Source organism: Taeniopygia guttata, chromosome 6 (genome assembly GCF_048771995.1).
Source record: "Taeniopygia guttata chromosome 6, bTaeGut7.mat, whole genome shotgun sequence".
Classification (NCBI taxonomy): Eukaryota; Metazoa; Chordata; class Aves; order Passeriformes; family Estrildidae; genus Taeniopygia; species Taeniopygia guttata.
In genome coordinates this window covers 34,166,909-34,184,385 of record NC_133031.1, presented here as the reverse complement: position 1 = coordinate 34,184,385, position 17,477 = coordinate 34,166,909, and the positions used below count along the sequence as shown (strand labels likewise).

The window sequence follows — 17,477 nt, the reverse complement described above, 5'->3', positions numbered from 1 at the left end:
TTGTTCTGTTCTTATCTCTCACCCCTGAGTTGCTGCAGTTGGCCAAGGCCAGAGAGGAGCTGCTGAGCTGGAGGAACCTTCCTCTGACCTCCCCCAACCATCAAGGTCTTCCCTCCATGTGGCTGAGCAGTTGAGATGTCGTTTTAGCTCCTGAACATTTTGTGATTTTTCTGTGATGAGGAAGAACTGTGTGAAATCTGAAAACTGAGGTTAGTTTGGTTTAAGTTTCTCAGGCAGATAGAGGAGTGAGAGATGAAGGGGAGAGAGGAGGAGGCTCAGCTCTCTCAAACACACATTTTTCAGCTCTGTTCCATCCTCACACACATAGCGTTCCAGCTCCTCACAATGGCAGAAATAGTGGGATTGACACTGAGAGCTGCCTAAAACGCAGGTTAGAGGAGAATCTAATCATGCCTTAATCTGTATCCTGCTGGCTCCGAGGAGGAGGAGCTGAATGGCAGAGAGGGCTCGGGAAATGCTGAGTGCACGAAAAGGGAACAATGGCTAATCAGGATTTCTGTGTGTCCATCTGGATCAGAAAGCCAGTTAGACTGTCAGAGCTTGTGGGAAGGTGAAGGTACGACAGAGTTGAGCCATTTCCTTCCTGTCCTCAGGAAACACCCTTCTGTTTATCCAGCTTGGAGGCTCTTCAAGTTTTTAGCAAATAATTTTGGCCTGTGGCCACTGCTCACATCTTCTGTGATGAATTTGTTTAGACTTGAATGATTTTTCCCTGACTACTTTCCCTGTGAGTGCAGAATACACCCAGAACTGCAGCCTGGAGAAGGACACAAACCTCCCTGGGCAGAGGGTTGGAAGAGGACTCGGGCATGGGAATGTGCAGCTACTAAAGCATCTGCAGTGACCTCTTAGATGGGGGGAGCTTGACAGGTGCTCCCAAAAATTCCTTGGGAGCCTAAGGATAGAAATCTCCCAGGAAGACTTTTTCTTCTGAACCCCCAAAATGCACTTGAATATCCTCAAGATATTTTACCCAATTGTTAGGTAATTAACCCAGTCACACATACAGAAAGTGTTCAGTCGTTGTCCAGCCTCATCAGCAGCTGAAAGATGCAGTATCCACAGTGACAGGGATGGGGATGAGGCCCCAGAATGGAATTGATGCTCATTTTTACTGGGATTACAGAGTTATGGTACCCAAGGCTGCCAATAGCTTTTTTCAAATGGTCTGGCTGAACTCACTGCAGCCCAGACACAGTCAGCTGAAGAGGGGATTTAAATGTGACACTCTAGACATCAACTATTGAAAAAAGGAATGGAAGTAGGAAACCAGTGAGAAAAAGAAATGTAAATTCCTCACGAATCCTCAAGCATCATTTCCCCACAGAAGAAGAGATTTCATCCAAAAGTTAAGTTAGGAGAAAATCCCTGTTGAGAAAAGCACTGGTTTGGATGTGAGCTTTCCCTCCATATTTTCTGAAGAGCTTTTAATCCATATAAACATCTGCATGGTTTGTAATTTATCTGACCGGGAAACTCCTGGAGGATTTTGAGCTCAACATTAAAAACCATTCACTTTCTGGGGTTTCATGGCTTCTGTAGGCTGCCTGTCCCAGAGGAGCATCTCCTGGCTCAGGGTCACATCTGTGATCTGAGATGAGCATCACATCCAGCCTGTGACCATGGTGTGCACAGGGATCCCTGCCAGGACAGGAACAAGGGATGATCCCTACCCAGGTGTTTGAGCTCCTTCTCCATCCACTCTGCTCCAGTGGGAGCATTCAGTGGGATGTGCAAGTTGGAATCTTCTTGTCCTGTCTCTGTTTGCTGCAGGGTGCGATAAAATGTGCTCATTAAATTGGTACTCATGTAATGCCCCTTTCCTTTCCTTTCCTTTCCTTTCCTTTCCTTTCCTTTCCTTTCCTTTCCTTTCCTTTCCTTTCCTTTCCTTTCCTTTCCTTTCCTTTCCTTTCCTTTCCTTTCCTTTCCTTTCCTTTCCTTTCCTTTCCTTTCCTTTCCTTTCCTTTCCTTTCCTTTCCTTTCCTTTTCCTTTTCCTTTTCCTTTTCCTTTTCCTTTTCCTTTTCCTTTTCCTTTTCCTTTTCCTTTTCCTTTTCCTTTTCCTTTTCCTTTTCCTTTTCCTTTTCCTTTTCCTTTTCCTTTTCCTTTTCCTTTCTCCATCCCTTCCCCAACCCCACATGTGACACTTTCTGACTTCCTTGCAGCCCAAATGCTGGACATGAAATCCCATTTTCTCTTCCCACCCAAGTAACTGCTTGCTGGAATTCCAGGAATCAAAGTTGCAGCTCGATCTGTGTCCACTCTGGACAGATCTGTCCTGCACTGAGAAAGGATGAAGTGTGTGCTGCAGGAGGCTCTGGCCATAATTCCATTTTAGGGAATATATTTCCAGGTTCATGAAAGGCACTGGCTGGGGTGGAAGCTCTGTGAGTGATGATGTGTCCGTGTGAGAACACCTCCACCACTCCTGTGGGACGTAAAACCAGCGGTGCTACTGCTTCCACCCCCTTTGAGAGGCTGCCCTTGGTTGATTTGGGTCAGATTTGTTATTTTAATAGAATCCTGCTGTGCAGTGTAGTAGGATATTAGGATTGTTTTTCTTTCCTCTTGTGCTCTTCATCAATAGATAATATTTTTTTCTGTGGGTACTAAAATTTCCTCTATTTTAGAGATGAGGATCTGTTGCAAAAAGAGATGACCAGGGACAGAGGCAGTGACAGGAGCACATCTGCCTCCAGACTCCTGATTTTCCCAGTCCCTTAAAGAATGACCAAACCATTTGAAAAATATCTAAATATCAGCTCTATTAGAAAAACAGTCAATAGATCATCCTGCTCATTTATCCCCATACTATCCATCTGCAACTTATTAAAACAGCCTAAAAGTGAAGTTCTTATTCACCACTTCATTTTTCTTCCCCTTTTGTTTGTTTGCCTGCTTACTTGCTTACTTGCTTACTTGCTTGGGAATTTGTAATACAGAGCCCTGGGAATGTAGAGTGAATAATAAAAATAAATAACAATGCCCTCTGAGTGCACAGATCACCCCTGAGTTGAGCAGCCCTGCACTCCAGGGTCACAAGGCTCCAATTCTGGTGCCTTTTCACCTAAAACTCCTTGAAATCCATGGGAGAGCTGTGGGATCAGCCCTTGTCCTTGTGAAGCTGGAACACTGATTATGGAATAAAGGACCTGGAGGTTTCAGGTGGCACAGACTTTAAATGAATATTTTGTGTGTGAGCACAATTGCCTTCTAATTTATTTCTCACCAACCCAGGACATCCACATTCCTCTGCCAGTGGAAATAGAGCTTTTTATTATTGTTGTTTGAAAATGAATATAACTTTGAGCTTCATTAAAACCAAATGTTTAATTGCACTCACAGATCTCAGGTTTATCAATTTACTTAATTTCCCCTGTATAGTGCAGCAGAATAATATATAATAGTTTCATATAGTGCTGTCCCAGCCAAGTTTTGCTTCAGCATCACAATTTCTCAGACAAGTATGTGTTGATGGTTTGTGTTGGCAAGACCTTTGCTTCTGCTGACAAGTTGGAAAAGAAAAATCCCATTTATATTTTGAGATTTCCTAAAGCCTGTTGATATATGAAATACGACTGGCCTCGCTTTAGGTTTTGTTTTGGTTTTCCTTTTTAAGAGGAAAAAAAAAATTGTATTTGATTTTATTGACAGTTTAAAAAGTGGAATTATTCCATTAAATTGCCTTTCCCCGATTGAGAGATTCCTGGCAATGTGAAATGATGTGAGTTTTAATTTCTGTTTGAAATGTTTTAATTTCTGTTTGAGACGGGGAAAGCTCTCCCATCTCATACAGACATTCCCAGGTGTCCCCGTGGCTCAGAAGGGAGAACAGGAGGCAGAACCCCATGAGTTTTCCATGCCCAGGGTGGTCAGAGGGATGTGGAGCTGCTTGGTTTGATGTTGACCCCAGGCATGAGCAGGGACCAAACCATGTGCAGAGCTGGAGTCAAATTTAACCCAGGCTCAGGACCACACTGGAGCTGCTTCCAGTTGGCCTGGAGCCTGGGATTTGATGTCTGGACGTGCTCTTGGGATGGATATTTTCCCTCCCTCTCTGCTACCAGTGATGGAGGAGACAGAGGGAGAATTTCAGGTAGGGCTGGGGTTGTCTCTTGGCTTTCCTGCCTGCCTCGTTTCCAAATCTTTCTGACTTCCCAGCATCTTGTAGGTTTGGGACTGAGGAAAACACATAATTAGACACCTGACACTAAAATTTGAATATTTCATATTGCTTTTTTCCCCCTACAAACACTTATAATCCTGGGAATTCTGGTAGCCTTTTTTTCTGATAGAAATCCCACAGATTGGTCTTAAGGACTTGCTGAAATCTCTTTGGGGTTCTTTGTATAGTTTTTGACTAGGGATCTGTAGTTTAATATGCCATTTGCCACATGAATATTTTATTTGCCACGGTGGAAAACATTACATTGTTTAACATTAATGGCTCCTGGAAAATAGAAAAGTTTCTGGGAACATGGGCTGACTCAGGAGTGTGGGAGAGCCCTGCTGAAGAGGGAGACACAGGAATGGTGGAGGAGTAAATGAGGCTTCTTGGAAACACCTGAGGAGAGTGGAAGGAACCAGTAGCTATGGATTTATTTCATTTGCCTCAAATCCTCAGTCCTGTATGACTGGTGGGTATTGTTCAAACACACAAAAAATAAAAAAGAAAGGAACCATAACTCTTGACTCGTTACATTTTTAAGGTGCTGTGCTTGGCACTGCACAATGGGGGAAAAATGCAATTGTAGGGAAAGAAAATTAGTCAAAACCAGAGAGCTGGCCAAGAAAATTCATATTTGATATTCATTATCTTATTACAGATGGTCACAAGCCAAGTGCTGATATCCTGTAGGCAGCACTCAAGGGATAAGTGTGCTTTAAATGAAAAGTCTGTTTTTCCTTCTGCCGAATCTGCAGATTTTCCTTCTCCTGGGATTGCTCCATAGGCAAAATGAAACTGTCCTTAAAGGCTCATGCTGTCCCATGGGATGGGAATCAGACTGGTATGCTCAGGAAAAACCCAAATTAATCATTCTGGGATCTGATCATTCATCCATACCCTCAGCAGCTAAAAGAAATGAGGTGTAAAGAAATAGTTATTTAGCTCTTTTTAAAGAAATGGTTATTTAGTTCTTTCAGACAGAGGTTGGGTACATGAGGGATACATTGGAAATGTGGCATTGATGTGGCACATTTTGGATATGAACTCCTGAAAACAAGATGCTCACTTTAAAATATTTTTTAAAAAATTAAAATTGAGAGAACTCTACTCAGGATACAACTCTCTCCCTTTCTAGTATAAGTAATGAAGAAAATTGTTCAAGTTTCTAATTTTGAAAATGAATGTTTTAAGAAAGGCAAATTTAGCATTAAAAATAAACTCCTGCATGCTTTTCTGTTGTTTCTGAGTTGTCAACACAGGGGCTGGTCAGGCTCGCCCATTTCAAACAGTGACTAATGGATTCCTGCCTCCAAAATTGAATGATTAATTGCACAAGGCCAAGACAACAATCCTTATTTGATTGTGCTGATTACAGGGTTGCTGGTTTTTGGAATAAAGCAAATATATTCTCCTAATTTCCTAAATCCTCCAAGGAGTAAAGCAGCTCTGACAATAATTTAGAGCTGTGAGGTTACTCAAATCACGGGGTGACCTGCCCGAGGTGTCTCATATGTCAGGAAGATTGTTGGGATCCTGGCTGGAGCTGCTGGGATAAATCAGGCCAGCTTTCCCAGCCCTGATCCATCACTCCCAGCTGCTGGGTGAACGTGTCTCACCTGCTCTGCCAAGGGCACTGAGGAAGCTGCAGATGAATTATCAGACCCAGAGCCTTGGTTTAGGTCAGTAAAACAGGCTCCTGGGACTGCTGTTAGGAGGATTTTGGTGTCGTGGCTTTCCACGCTGCTTTTCTCTCTTGGGCTTTTTGCTGTTCCAGTCACCAATAAAATGTCTGTTGGCTCAGCTGAACTGGTGTTAATGGTGCTCTGAAGCAAAACTGTGCAGCCAGCTTGGAATAATACTTCAATTAATTTGTTAGCAGACCAAAGACTTTGAGTTTCTTCATCATATCTTCCTATATAAGAGGATAACAAAGGTAGCTTTTCCCTAATAATTATAATTTTATTTTCAAATCAGTCTTTGTTGTATCATTAACCTGCTTTTGGGTCCTTTTTCTCCTATTTTATCCTTTTTTTAAGCTTTCTGAAATATTGTACAGCGACACTGGTCTCACAGTGGTTGTTGTATTTTACCTTTGTCACAGCACAGACAGAAATAAAAAGGGCAGACATTTCTAGAACACCAAAAAGACACACTAAGAAAATAAAGTCACTCCATTCCTTGTCCCAAGTCCCTCTCCAGCTCTCCTGGAGCCCCTTTAGGCACTGGAAGGGGCTCTAAGGTCCCCCTGGAGCCTTCTCCTCTCCAGGTTGGACACCCCCAGCTCTCCCAGCCTGTCACATATTCAGCCTTTTGTCACCTTTGTTTTGCTGTAGCATCTCAGGACAACTGGGCAGGACAAGGACCCTGCTTCTTTCCTCTTGCAGGTTGTAGCTTAAAGAGTTCAGCAAGAGAACTTTCACTGGAAAATCTGTGAGTTCCTCAGGGAGCAGGTGGTATTGCTGTCAAAATGATTCTTTTGGGCAGTAAAATGAGCGAAACAGGAACCAACTCTTCCTGTGTCTGAGCTTCCCCCTGCTGCCCTGCTGGGCAATATTTAATAACCCATCCCGACACCACAAGGCCTCTTGGATCTGGCAGGGTCTGGTTTAGCAGCTGTAATGGAACTGCAGACTGGAATGAATGTTTTCCCACTGTCCCTTCCCTCCCAAAGCCTTTCTCCAGGCTTTGCTTCGCTCCCGTTCGCCGCGGCTCCGTCGGTGTCGGCAATGCATCACCAGGAGAATGGAAAACAAATAAAGCACAAATATCATTTTGCTCTCTGCAGCGCAGCACTTCAGAAGAGACAAATTTCTGTGAGCCATTGGTTCTTTTAAAACATAGTGTGTACTGCAATGACAAATGTACAGCTTTGATGTTTCCTGCTCTGCTCGCCCGTGACATTGTAAATCAGCATTTTGCTTTCTCATACTCCATCATTATTAAACTTGGTGTAACTCTGGTGTAGACAAGCTCCTGAAAACCACGTGTCTCACTCTGCTCTCCTGTGTCCCAGGGGAATTATTGTGTTTGAAAACAACAGCTACATTCTGGAGCCATTGGAAGGTGCTACAGGCGAACACAAGATCTACCGAGCAGAGAATCTGAGAATAGCCCCGGGATCTTGTGGCCACCAGCTGGACATCCCTGCCACGGGGGCTGCTGCCAGTGCCACGTCACAGCGTTCTCCAGCTGCCAGGGTAGGTGGCTGATGTGCTTTTCTGTGTCTGGTTGGCAGCATTTCCATGTTACTGCCCACCACCAGAGTCTCTACTGAGCAAAACCTTAACCCACACCATCGACTTCCCTTGGTGCCGTCTGCTGAAGCGCAGATGAAATTATTTCTTAAAGCTTTATTACTTTTCCTGGAGTCTCCATGCATAGCTTGCTTTTCACTTCCTTTTCAACACAGAAAAGCCTATGGGTTCATATTATGGTCATATATTTTGGTTCTTGTATGGTTAGAACCAGAATTTGAGGCTCCCTGAGAATATTCAGCAATGTCTGGAAAAGTTCTTGCCCTCCCAAGATGAAAGAGAACATGAGAGCTGGGATACTTTGCTAATACCACGTTTGGAACCTCTATATTTTAGTAGCAAAGTCTCCTATGCAGACAAAACAAATTCTCAGCATATTATTTTACAGATGTATTACTGGAGTTGCTTTGATGTTGGCAAAAATGTACTTCATGTGAGATGCATCTAGATAATGGAAATTAGAGAATTAAATGAGCCAAAAACCAGGAAGAGGAAATGCTGTAACAAATTCATCTTCATGTTGGATAAAGGCTGTAGAAAAGGCTGGGTTGGGTGTTCTGGAATTATATAATGATACAAATATGCCATCAGCATTAATTTAATGTCCCACATGGAGATTTGTATTTGCATGTATAACTCAGGCTTTGCACCAGGTCCATTGTTAAGGAAAGCTACCTCAGTGACGTCTTGAGATATAATTATGCAATGGTATTAATTTATTTTATATTTTTAGGAATGTTACATCTAGAGTATTAGCCTTTGCGTGTGACATTATAAGAATTAAGTGTATTTCTAAAAGCATGTGTGGGTGGAAAACTTTGGAGATACAACTTTAATAAGTTTTCCCCAAATTGTTTGTGACTTTGAATTCCACTGAACTAGTCAATGTAATGAAGAAATAAAATGTGTGTGTGTAGCAAACTGACACAACCAAAGCCATTTTATTATTACCTTTATGGTTCTTTCCTTTTGCTGTTGGCTTCAACTACATCTCAAATTTCACTTTAAATATCTGAAAAATATTTTTGCTGTGGTTCAGTGGACATAATTATAAAACCTGTCAACAGTCACATCATTTGGATAGGTACAAGATATTTAATGAGTAAGTTGGTTAAGCTTCTAATGTAGGAATTTTGAAAGCTGTCAAATGTCATGTGTGCAGTGAGTTTTCATATTTCAGTGTTGTCACTAAGCAGTCTGTCACTGGGTACGTCAAATAAAGATGACCTGCAAAGTGGGGAGACATAAAGCTGCTCCAAATCACACTGGGTGACAGAATTAAACAGAAATATGGTCTAAGGTTCAGGGCATGTTTAAAATATTTGGCTTCTTGACAGGTCTGGGGGAAGATTTTTGTTTGGTTTTATCCCCTGACTCTTCACTCAACCACCTACACGAAATTCTTATTGAGCAGAGCTGAAATGTGAGATTAATGTACCACCAAGGGCTTTGGTTAGATGCTGGTACAGATGCAGGATGGCACAAGCAGCAGATTCATCTTCCCAGATCCAAGCAGGAGCCCCAGTGGAGCAAGGCAGGAGATGCAGAGGGTGTCACAGACAGGCTGTGCCCTGACGGGTCCTTTCCTGATTCTTTGACCCTCAAATTGCACCAAGGAGCATTTTCCAGCTGAGCTCCACTGAGACAGGACCCTGCAGGATGTCTGGTGTGTAGGACACTCCTTGCAGTAGGGAATTTTCTCTGTAGCCACAAGGTAAAAAAAATACCATTTTGGTGGTGCTGGTGACCAAAACCAGGCAGGGGATTTTTAGAGCATAAGGAAAGAGAGGCTGCACCACTGCAGTGTCCATCCAAGCCATGCCAATTCCCAGGCAGGGGAGGCTGAGGAAGGGGTACAGCTGCTGGGACAGCAGGTCTGGGACAGGATCAGGTAGGGAAGAAGCAGAGGACAGAGACTGTGGTCAGTGGAACAAAGCCCATTGTCCCCCAGCTCCCATGGCTGTGTCATTGACTCCTCCTTTCAGCTCTGAAGGATTAACTCAGCAAAGAGGTCGTGCATTGATGCAGCTGGCTGCAGAGAGCAAGCTGAAAGAAGACATAATTAGGTATATTTCATAAATAAATATTGTATCCTAGGAATTCACATAGCCTTTGGGCAAATCTCAGGAACAGATTTGTTATGCAAGTCAGTCACCAGAGGCTTATGTGATTTTTATGCCTGCTAGCCAATTTCTCTCCAGCTCACTCCAGTCCAAACAGTTTTACTCTTGGTAAGAGAGAAATGCTTTAAACTGACTGATGTAGCAGAGCTGTCCTTGCTCCTTTGAATCCAGATTTTCCTGTATCATCTTTTCTTCTTCACTTGGAGGAGGGTGAGAGGCACCTTGGAGATGCATCTCTTTGGGACCTCGTAATAAATTTCAGGATGGGAGAGTTTTAGTGCCCTAGAGATCAATTCCATCACAAACAACAGCCACACGGCCATTTACCTTTCGTGGCACCTCACTTGTGTCTGAGTGACATCACACCCCAGTGCCAGAAGTTTTAAAAGAATCTACCTCAGCTCATTTGCCAGAGCCCCTAATAAGTGTAATCCTGTCAAGTGTTTGTATCCTTGATGTTTAGTTCATTAACAGCAGCTTTTACTCCTCTCTCCATCCATAAATATTGTCCAATTTTCAAGTTATTGGCATTTTCAACACTATTAAATATTAGTTTGAAAGTCAAATACTAAAGATTGCATCGCTCACTTTAATTCTTGCAAAACATCAAAATCATTAATCTGCAGATAATGAACAGTTTGATAATGTGAAGAAAACTTAGTGAAATCTGTCTGGAAGGAGATGTCCAGCTCTGGCTGTGCTTAAGGGATCTCTCAGTTTGCCTTGGAGCAGTTTTCCTTGGAAAGCTTTAGTCGTTTTTTAGGTTAAAGAGCTTTGCTGCAGCTCAAGACATGATGGTCAGTTGTAGGTCAAACATCTGTCTAAGCTCTCTAAGTTCTGCCAGGAGGATCAGATATTCTGCTGAGACCTCATTTCCCTAAATGTCCTAGTCCAGACACAAGGAAGGAATGATAGGATAGATTCTGCTGCTGCAAATCACAGAATTTTTACAGGCACTAATATGTCACTTAAATTTAGGGTAACAAAGGAGCTGTGATGTGTTTTGTACTCTTACAAAATCATTTATTCACTGATTTTGCTTTTTCAGTTAAGCATTATGATTCTTTTAGACCTGCATTTTATATGGATATGCAGATACAGAATTAAATGTGTGCCTTCCATTTTTCAAGTCTTAATTTGCTTCCCCAGACACTGACAGTTGGTTCTGCTTTTTTTATTTTTGGGTTTTTCTTCCTATATAATTTATCAGTTGGCTGCTTGACCTCTTCTCTGCTTCACTCAATATCCCTTTATCCCTCATTTTTCTTTGTAAACAGTTTGTCTACTGTGTGAAATGTTTGTTAGAAGTTACTTCATCTCTCCTTTAAAAGTGCCACAGAAACAGCAAAGGTCTTTCTGCTGGAGGGGATATTCTCCTGTGAGGAAAGATAACTCAAACATTTCAACTGCAGAAAGCTGAAAGGTTGAGAGAGACTTTGCACCCCTCTCCTGCTCTCTGTGATCAAATCCTGAGAGGTTTTGTAAGGAAAACTTCCACGAGGAGGAGGAACACGCTACAAATCTGTGTGTAGTAAAATCTTAGGAAAATGTAGGAAACCCAAGATGTATTTCCTCTTGCAAGCACATTGTTGTATCCAGGCTGAAAACAAAATAAGACTTTCATGGTTTTTTTGACAGTACAAGAGGGAGACTCGGAAGACAACGAAGTATGTGGAGCTTGTTATTGTGGCAGATAATCGTGAGGTAAGGAACTGCAAAATAAAAAGTTATGTGAGCAGCAAAGGGGCAGCTCAGTTCAGTTGCCATGGTGCTGCAAATAAAGTGCTTTAGACAATAATATGATGTTTTCTGAGGTAAATCATTCTCCCTAATTAGGGCTGAGCAAGGAAGGAATTATTAAGATGGGACAGCAGTGATACTCAGCTGCAAAATTTCTTGCAATACCTCAGAAGGAGTTTGACTCTGAAATAACTGTAGGGAAGAAGAGGCAAATATTCATTCCTTGGGCAAGTTAAGTCCTCACTGCCATTCCCTGTGCCCTCAGTGGGGCAGTCAGGGCTCCTGGAGCAGTGCTTGGCCATCACATTCCATGGAGCATGACTGCCTTCTTGATGGCTTGCAAAGGGAGCTTCAAAGTACCCAGCACTGGCTGTAAAAATGAATGGCAAAGATCTGAATCCTGGCTTGAATTATTTTGCTGCCTTTTTTTGGTTTTTTTTTTGGTCTCCTTGATCACTGCTACTTAGAGAATTTCAATCACTCCTTGCAAGACCTGCTAAGAGAAGAACTATTTCCCAAAACATCAGTCCTGAAAAGACCCCTATGTAACACTCGGAGATTTAAACACCTTTTCACGAGAACCAAAATTCTGTGCCACAGTCTGGGTTTCTTTTGGGCAGACTGTGAATCCAGCAGGAGTTTGCTGGTGGGTTTTGGCTGCACCCTAATTCCCAAAGATCCCTGATGTGCTGGCTCTTGGGGGGAAGCTCTGTGACATTTGTGCTGCTGGTACATTGATCCTTTTCATTCCAAGTTTCAGAGACAAGGCAAAGATGTGGAAAAAATTAAGCAGAGGCTGATAGAAATTGCAAACTACGTTGATAAGGTAAGAACATGAGGATTGTTTTCCTTTTCCCAACCTTACCACACTTTCTGAAGGATGCTGAAGGAGCTAACCCTGCAGCTTTGCTGGGGTTTCAGAGCAAAGCTTCTGGAAAAGCAAATTGAAACCTTTCATTTGCCTTTTGATACACAAGGCCATGAGCTCTGCTCTGCTGCATATGGGATGTAAAGATCTGTGCCTAAGAAAAAGCCCAATTCAGCTCTAGGATTTTATTCACCGGAGAAGAGGGTGGGGATAATCACCTATAAAACAACCTGCAGAGAAAAAGGATTATTTTTAACAGAAATTTGGAGAACAAAGTCATTTGTAGCAACAAGGGAAGGTCCAGTTGTAAGGCAAACAAAGGCCTGTGAACACACAGTTAATAAGATCTGTAATCCACGGAAGATGGCAGAATTAAAGATAAGGAAGCAGAGTTGATGGCTGAGTGAGAGCAATAAGAGAGGGACATACACTGGATTTTTTAGGTCTTGAAATAATTCCTTGACAGCAAACGATAAAGCCTAAGAATCCTTTAGAGTGGTTTTTGAACAAATTAGAGTTTATTTTTGTTGGGCTGTATGGCCAAAAAATATTAGGACTCTATTAGTGAAATTATAACTGAGAGAGTCTTAATTTATCTGAGAACTTATCAAGTGATACTTCAAGGGCAGGAGCTCAAGGAGAAGCATTCCTGATTAAAAATAATCTGCTGAAGACACCTCTACCTCATCCATAATTGTCTTGCTGACTTATTGCCAGAGGACAGGTGCTTATATGTTACCTGCTCAAAACTAATTTTGCATATTGTAATATATTTTTTGTTTCATGCTTAATTTATGCTCAGCAAACGCTGGTGTTCTGCAAATGACTGAAATGCATAGAAACAAGACAAAGATCTACTGGGTGTTTTCCTCAGCCTGTCAGGCAAATCTGGACTTGATCAATCCCTGACTCCTTCCTCACATTACTCTCATGTTAGAACTGTTGTGGCTCTGCTGATGTTGCTCTGGCTCCCCTCTTGCAGCAAAATGGCATTTGCTGGTGGGGAAATAGATAAAATCACTTGGTTTTATCTGCTCTGCAAGCCTGTTTGACCCTGGCTCATTTTCAGCTGTTATTGTGATCCACAACCATAGCACAGCACAGTCCTCTGCCTCTGGAATGGGATCTGTGAAATCCAGGGTGGGCCAGCCCTGGGAGACTCATCTGCCACGGCCAGGAGCTCCTTCAGGGTTGAAGGACATGGGCAGGGAGTTGAGGGTTGGGTAGGACAGGGAGAAGCAGGAAATCCCTGGATCTCTTTGAATGCTTATGGGTATTGTGTTGGGTCAGAACTGTTTTCTGGGTTCTATCAGGTGTTTTGCCCTGAAGGAGAAATTGGTTTAACCTCTACAAGAAAGGTTCATTATGTTTTTATTGAAATATTCTAATCTGAATATTCTAGTCTGAAATCCTTTTTAGACGCATATATGCTACTTTTCTCCTCTAGTTCTACAGGCCACTAAACATCCGAGTGGCCCTGGTGGGAGTGGAGGTGTGGAATGACATGGATAAGTGCTCCATTTCCCAGGACCCTTTCACCAGCCTGCACGAGTTCCTGGACTGGAGAAAGCTCAAACTCCTACCTCGGAAAGCCCATGACAATGCACAGCTGATCAGGTAGGCTTGACTCTGGATTTGATTTTGGGGATTTTGGAGATTTTGGGGATTTCAGGATAGCTGTGCTGAGCTGTTGGAAGGAACATCTGTGTTCCTGAGGTTTTGCCTTTCCCCTCTGCAAACATCAAACCCAAAATCACTCTGCAGGGCCCTGCAGCAGACGTTCCAGATGAGTTTCCTTTTCCAGCCCTGGTGCTCGAAGCCTGTCCTGAGTACAACTCGTGTAGAGCAGGAGGTTGTAATCAGCTGCTGCATGCTCAGGGTGTGAACTTACAACCAGTTTAAACTGCCCTCAGTCTAAATTTTCACTGGAAAAGACAGTCCTGCTCTGACCCTAATTTGAAGCCTATTTCTTAGTGAAAAGACCTCAGTATGATTTAAAATGCTGTCTAATTTAGACAATTTATTTGCATTCATGATTTGAAAATTAAACCATAAACATATTTTACCCTGCTGCTTTTTCTTGGAATAAAGTAATTGAGCAAAGGCCCCTGTCAACCCAAACCAGTCTATGGTTCTGTGAAAGTAAAAGCACTCTTAAAAAAAAAGGTAAGAGGAACACCTCTTTTTTAATAAATTGACTATTCTTTATACTGAGCAGATAAACACACTTGATGTCTCAGTAATTAAAAGGAGTTATTTACTTTTTACATTACCTGAATAAGAATAAATTGAGCCCCTCCAAAGTGTCCCACCTGAGATATTTGATTGCTCTCTATGTATAATAACACTTTGTTAGAAATTATTGTATTCAAGGCTGTGCATCATCACAAGTAGCACATAAACTTCCCCCTGCATTACAACAAAATTTGTTTGAGTTAGAGACATCATTTTTGTGCTTGTACTCCTGTTCCCAGCTTCAGAAACAAAGACAGGGAAGAAAGGTCCTGTTGCAGCAGTAAAAACTGAGGAGGGTGATCCATTAGGAGTGATTCCATTGGGGGTGATCCAGAGGGAGTGATCCCATTGGGGGTGATCCCATTGGGGGTGATCCCATTGGGGCTGATCCATTAGGAGTGATCCCATTGGGGATGATCCAATGGAGGTGATCCAGTGGTGATGATCCAGTGGGGGTGATCCAATGGGAGTGATCCAGTCCCTTGAGAATGATCCAATGGGGGTGATGCAATGGGGGTGATCCAATCCATTGGGGATGATCCAGTGGGAGTGATCCATTGTGGGGTGACACAGTAAGGATAATCCATTGGGAATGATCCAATGGGGTTGATCCAATGGGGATGATCCATTGGAGGGGATCCAGTGGGAGGGATCCCACCAGGGGTGATCCCATTGGGTATGATCCAGGGAGGATGATCCATTGGGAGTGATCCCATTGGGGTGATCCAATGGACGTGATCCAGTGGGGATGATCCATTGGGGTTGATCCATTGGGGACGACCCAGTGGGGGTGATCCATTGGAGGTGACCCAATGGGAGTGATCCAATCCATTGGGGATGATGCAATGGGGTTGATCCAATGGGGATGATCCATTGGGGGTGATCCACTGGGGATAATCCATTGGGGATGATCCAATGGATGTCCCAAGAGCTAGGACACTGCGGTTCAGTTCAGCTGAGGCAGCACAGCCCATCTGGGCTTTCCATTGCTTTAGAGCTGCAAATGTGAGGAGCAGAAACGGGGTCTTTGTTTGAGACTGGCAGAAATCCAGAGCTGGGAACAGCAGGGAGGTATCTTGGCACTGACTGGTGGCTCTGTGTCTCCTCTCCCCCTCCTGCAGCGGGGTGTACTTCCAGGGGACCACCATTGGCATGGCTCCCATCATGAGCATGTGCACAGCAGAGCAGTCCGGAGGCGTCGTCATGGTAAGTGGGGCAAGCACTCAGCCACTCCAACTGGCCCAACTGGGGTGACACCACACCAGGTCCTGTGGCCCAGCCTCCTGAACCAGCCCCATTTGTCCCATTTTCCATCTCTCTGTTGTCTATATCCCCGTTCAGATTGCTTGTAATTATAGTTTCCATAGTGAAAAAAACCAAAATATTGCATTAAAATATAGCAGGGTCTCTTTGCAAGGAGTTTATACCTCTAATTGTTATTGAACCAGGTGCTGAGGTGCTGTGAAGGAAGAGAACCAGAAGATGTGTTTGTTATACACTTGGGTATACTTGTGTTACAGGCAGCAGCAGTCTATACTGAATCTTTTATTGTATTGATTTTATTCTGTATTTATAGAGTTTCCTGTGTTAGGCCTTATTTTCCATCTTTGCAGCAGAGGTTTTATTGCATTGCCAGACAGCAAGAACAAACAATGGCAGCATTTATTCCAGCTGAGTCTCTCCCAGGGCATTATTGTTGTTGTTAGATGCAAGACATGGTGAACACACGAGCAAACATCTTGTCCAATTTCTTCAAGGAGTTCTGATGTAATTTTTTTCTAATTTTTTCTTTTTTTTAATTTCAATTTTACAGCGTTTTGTGCTGAGACGGAGGGAAGAAGCTTTAAAATAGAATGATGAAATCTCATAATTTGGGAGAAGTTGTATCAAAGTTGTAGAAAAGAGAAAGATTTCAGGCTCTTGATAGCTTGAGAAGCTGAGTCTGTAATTGCTGTCTGTGAGAATTACTCACTGGGTACCTGGGGGAGAGGTACAGAAGGAAAAGGAGGAAAAAAAGGAAGAAAGAGCTGTAGGAGTTTCCCAGTGCACCCCCAAGTCTTGGTAAAGGCACAGATGAGGCAGACAGCCCCATTTTACCCATTTGACTTAGCCCTGCAGTCACTGCCTTGGCTTTATCTGCAGTCAGAGATGCCCTTAATGATGACTTTTTGTCCTTTTAATTTTTAGCATAAGATTTAAAACACTCCACGGTATAATTTACAGCCAAGTCAGTTCTCTTTGCTCTGGAAACTGTCATTTTAAAGAGAATAATTACAAATAGTTCATTCCAGCAACAAGAAAACAAGAATCAGCATTTCTTTGGAGTATTCTCATAAAGAGGGGACTAATTTATATGTCCAGGACAAACTCAGGCTCTGTGAACGAGCCCTGGGCCAGGCTGAAGCTTCTGTCATGAAAGGGAGCACAATGTCGCCCAGAGACTCAGTGAATTTAAGCTTTTGAGGTGCAAATTAACTTGAAACTTGCACAGAATAACCAGAAACTTTCTCCAGTTCTTTAAGCAAATCCTCAAAATGGAGCCAAATCCAAATGAAGCAAACACTCACCCCAAAAACCAAAAGTGCAGCTGCCCAGCCATCCCGAGTTAGAAAAGGCTGATTCAGGCACAGACAAAACACATTTATTTATACTGGTTTAATAAATGTGTTAATTAATTTAATTAATTTATTTAATTTAGTTATTTATATTGGTTTAATTAATCCCTCTGCACTCCTGGAGGGATTTAAAAGCCCTGTGAAGGTGGCACTTGGTGACATGGGGCAGTGGTGGCCTTGGCAGTGCTGGGCAATAGTTGGACTCCATGATCTTAAAGGTCTTTTCCACCTAAAAGATTCTGTGATTCTATGAAAGAATGAATCACTCTCAGCCTGGGAAGGTCAGGGGCTCAGGTGTCTCGACACTGCACAAATGAAAATATAGCCAACCTCATAATTCAGCCAATTTCTCACCCATCCCACCCCCAGCACTCAACACCAGAAGCTCCCACACTCTAAAACCTGTTCTGGAAGAAAAGACAATGAGAGACTGCGTCAGAAATGACATTTGAATA

General features: G+C 42.8%; 1 protein-coding gene across 1 annotated transcript in view; it reads left to right on the top strand.

The window, feature by feature from the left end:
* The window catches only part of ADAM12 (ADAM metallopeptidase domain 12), a 178,398-nt gene that overhangs the window by 108,547 nt on the left and 52,374 nt on the right, over positions 1–17,477 (top strand). Inside the window, exons 6-10 of the mRNA XM_002190169.6 lie at positions 7,201–7,384; positions 11,203–11,268; positions 12,059–12,130; positions 13,620–13,789; positions 15,529–15,613. Of these exons, the coding sequence (XP_002190205.5) occupies positions 7,201–7,384; positions 11,203–11,268; positions 12,059–12,130; positions 13,620–13,789; positions 15,529–15,613 (577 nt within the window). The remainder of the gene's footprint in view (positions 1–7,200; positions 7,385–11,202; positions 11,269–12,058; positions 12,131–13,619; positions 13,790–15,528; positions 15,614–17,477) is intronic.